We start from the raw sequence: 2,871 nt of genomic DNA, 5'->3' as shown, positions 1-2,871 counted from the left end.
ATTTGACCATGCTGGTCATTTATGAACATTTGAACATCTTGGCCATGTTCTGTTATAATCTCCACCCGGCACAGCCAGAAGAGGGCTGGCCACCCCTCATAGCCTGGTTCCTCTCTAGGGTTTTTCCTAGATTATGGCCTTTCTAGGGAGTTTTTACTAGCCACCGTGATTCTACACCTGCATTGCTTGCTGTTTGGGGTTTTAGGCTGGGTTTCTGTACAGCACTTTGAGATATCTGCTGATATAAGAAGGGCTTTATAAATAAATTTGATTTGATCCAAGTGGGCAAACGTTTAGGCTTCTACATTGTGAAATCATTACAATACGCCTACTACAATGTTAAAAAATTCTACATTGTGACATTAATTCATTGAAATCATGAAACAACTACTTCATGTATGTATTTTCTAATATTTGATCAGAGATCATTTATCAGATTATCTCTGGTCACAGCTATGAGATTTCAATCCTGTGTGTTCTCTGGTGTTGAGCCAGAGAGCCAGATTGACTAAAACCTTTTCCACATTGAACACAGCTATAAGGTTTCTCTCCTGTGTGTGTTCTCTTGTGCACTGTCAGATCTCCAGATCGACAAAAACTCCTCCCACATTGACTACAGCTATAAGGTTTCTCTCCTGTGTGTGTTCTCTGGTGTCGAGTCAGAGAGCCAGATGAAGCAAATCTCTTCCCACATTGACCACAGCTATAAGGTTTCTCTCCTGTGTGTGTTCTCTGGTGTAGAGTCAGAGAGCCAGATGAAGCAAATCTCTTCCCACATTGACCACAGCTATAAGGTTTCTCTCCTGTGTGTGTTCTCTTGTGCACTGTCAGATCTCCAGATCGACTAAATCTCCTCCCACATTTACCACAGATATATGGTTTCTCTCCTGTGTGTGTTCTCTGGTGTCGAGTCAGGTTGCCAGATGTAGCAAATCTCCTCACACATTGACCACAGCTATAAGGTTTCTCTCCTGTGTGTGTTCTCTGGTGTCGAGTCAGGTTGCCAGATGTAGCAAATCTCCTCCCACACTGATCACAGCTATAATGTTTCTCTCCTGTGTGTTTTCTCTGGTGTTGAGTCAGGTTGCCAGATTCAGCAAATCTCTTCCCACATTGATCACAGCTATAAGGTTTCTCTCCTGTGTGTGTTCTCTGGTGTTTAGTCAGGTGGCCAGTTGTAGAAAATATCTTCCCACATTGATCACAGCTATAATGTTTCTTTCTTGTGTGTGTTCTCTGGTGTACTTTCAGAGATATTAATGTTGTAAAACTCCTCCAACATTGACCACAGCTATAAGATTTCTCTCCTGTATGTGTTCTCTGGTGTTGAGTCAGGTTGCCAGATGTAGCAAATCTCCTCCCACATTGATCACAGCTATAAGGTTTCTCTCCTGTGTGTTTTCTCTGGTGTTGAGTCAGGTTGCCAGATGTAGCAAATCTCTTCCCACATTGATCACAGCTATAAGGTTTCTCTCCTGTGTGTGTTCTCTGGTGTTGAGTCAGGTTGCCAGATGTAGAAAATCTCTTCCCACATTGACCACAGCTATAAGAATTCTCTCCTGTGTGTGTTCTCTGATGAATTTTAATAACTGATGATGTGAATCTCTTCCCACAGTCAGAGCAGCAGTGAGTTCTCTTCCCTGTGGGTCTCTGTGGGTGTTTATTGAGGTGTTCTGATCTGGAGAGACTCTTCTCTGTCTCCTCAGCATCATGAGGTTGTTGAGGCTCCCCAGAGGATCCACGATAGTCACGTCTCTCTCCTGTGTGAACAACAAAGTCAGACAGATGATTAAAGGCCCACAACAGTGGTAATCCAGTGTAAAAGTTGATGCCAACAGCATAGCCATGATGTTGTACAACAATTGACGTCTGTAATGAATGTTAAAATGTTTGTCTTAAAATGAGCAAGAAGTCATATTTTGTCTTGTTTTCACATTAGTAGTGACATCTAAGATTGTAGACTAGAAATAAGTTATTCATGTTGTTGAAACTCTAAGCAGTGTGCCTAGTAATATATTGTAGACTTTTGGTCTACAATACAGGCCCCTTTGTGTTTTCTAAAATTGCGGCACGAGGGCAATTTCATTGCATAAACTCCTCCATGCTAATGAGGAAACCACTAGTTATGGATGTCGTATATCTGGTGTGACAAGAGATGAAAAGAATCTGCCCACTCCATCAAGCAATGGGTACAGCAACACAAGGCATTCACGGGACCTCATGGAACCATGGACCACACCTGCAGAAACTGGACAACAGGGGGAAGCAGAGGAGATACCTATCATAGACTTCTCCCAGCTGACGCTTGACATGCCACCTACGCCGCCTCAAGTGGTAGAAACAACCAGCTGGTATCATTAAGTAGAATCAGCCAACAGTAACACGGAAGCAACAGAATGGGAGTTAGTAGTGCATGACCTAGATTTAGAATAAGAAGCTTCCATTTAGACACAGGTCTAAGATGACGTAATAAGCAATCTACCATCCCAGTGTAAGCACTCAGTGTAAGCAATCTACAGTCCCCGAGTAAGCACTCAGTGTAAGCAATCTACAGTCCCCGAGTAAGCACTCAGTGTAAGCAATCTACAGTTCCCGAGTAAGCGGCCGGTGCAAGCAGCAGGGCAGTGTCAGTGTGAAAGTGTGGTTTAGCCACAGCTCCAGAAACTTGCGAACTTACCCTGTAAAAAGGTATATAAAGAGAACAGAGATCATAAGAGAGGCATGATCCTCACTGACATATGAGACAGACTTCATATGGAGAATCCTCATAGGTAAATTTACTATTGCACTATACGCTTTTTGTTAGACGAGAACCATATTTGAAACACAGGGGTCTTGACACCTCTTGATCACAGACAAAGCGGCAGTAAA

The 2,871-nt window shown here is 42.9% G+C and overlaps 1 protein-coding gene across 1 annotated transcript; it reads right to left on the bottom strand.

Moving 5' to 3' along the window:
• Positions 1 to 477: 477 nt before the first annotated feature.
• LOC139394252 (zinc finger protein 135-like) lies at positions 478 to 1,644 on the bottom strand (the record flags this gene model as incomplete). The annotated part of the gene is made up of 1 exon (XM_071142277.1): positions 478 to 1,644. A coding segment is annotated over one exon (1,167 nt), but the record flags the coding sequence as incomplete, so codon positions are not given.
• Between the last annotated feature and the right edge of the window lie 1,227 nt (positions 1,645 to 2,871).

Source organism: Oncorhynchus clarkii, unplaced genomic scaffold, assembly GCF_045791955.1.
Source record: "Oncorhynchus clarkii lewisi isolate Uvic-CL-2024 unplaced genomic scaffold, UVic_Ocla_1.0 unplaced_contig_358_pilon_pilon, whole genome shotgun sequence".
NCBI classification, from domain to species: domain Eukaryota; kingdom Metazoa; phylum Chordata; class Actinopteri; order Salmoniformes; family Salmonidae; genus Oncorhynchus; species Oncorhynchus clarkii.
The sequence above is the reverse complement of the archived record's forward strand: the minus strand, read 5'-3'. Positions and strand labels throughout refer to the sequence as shown.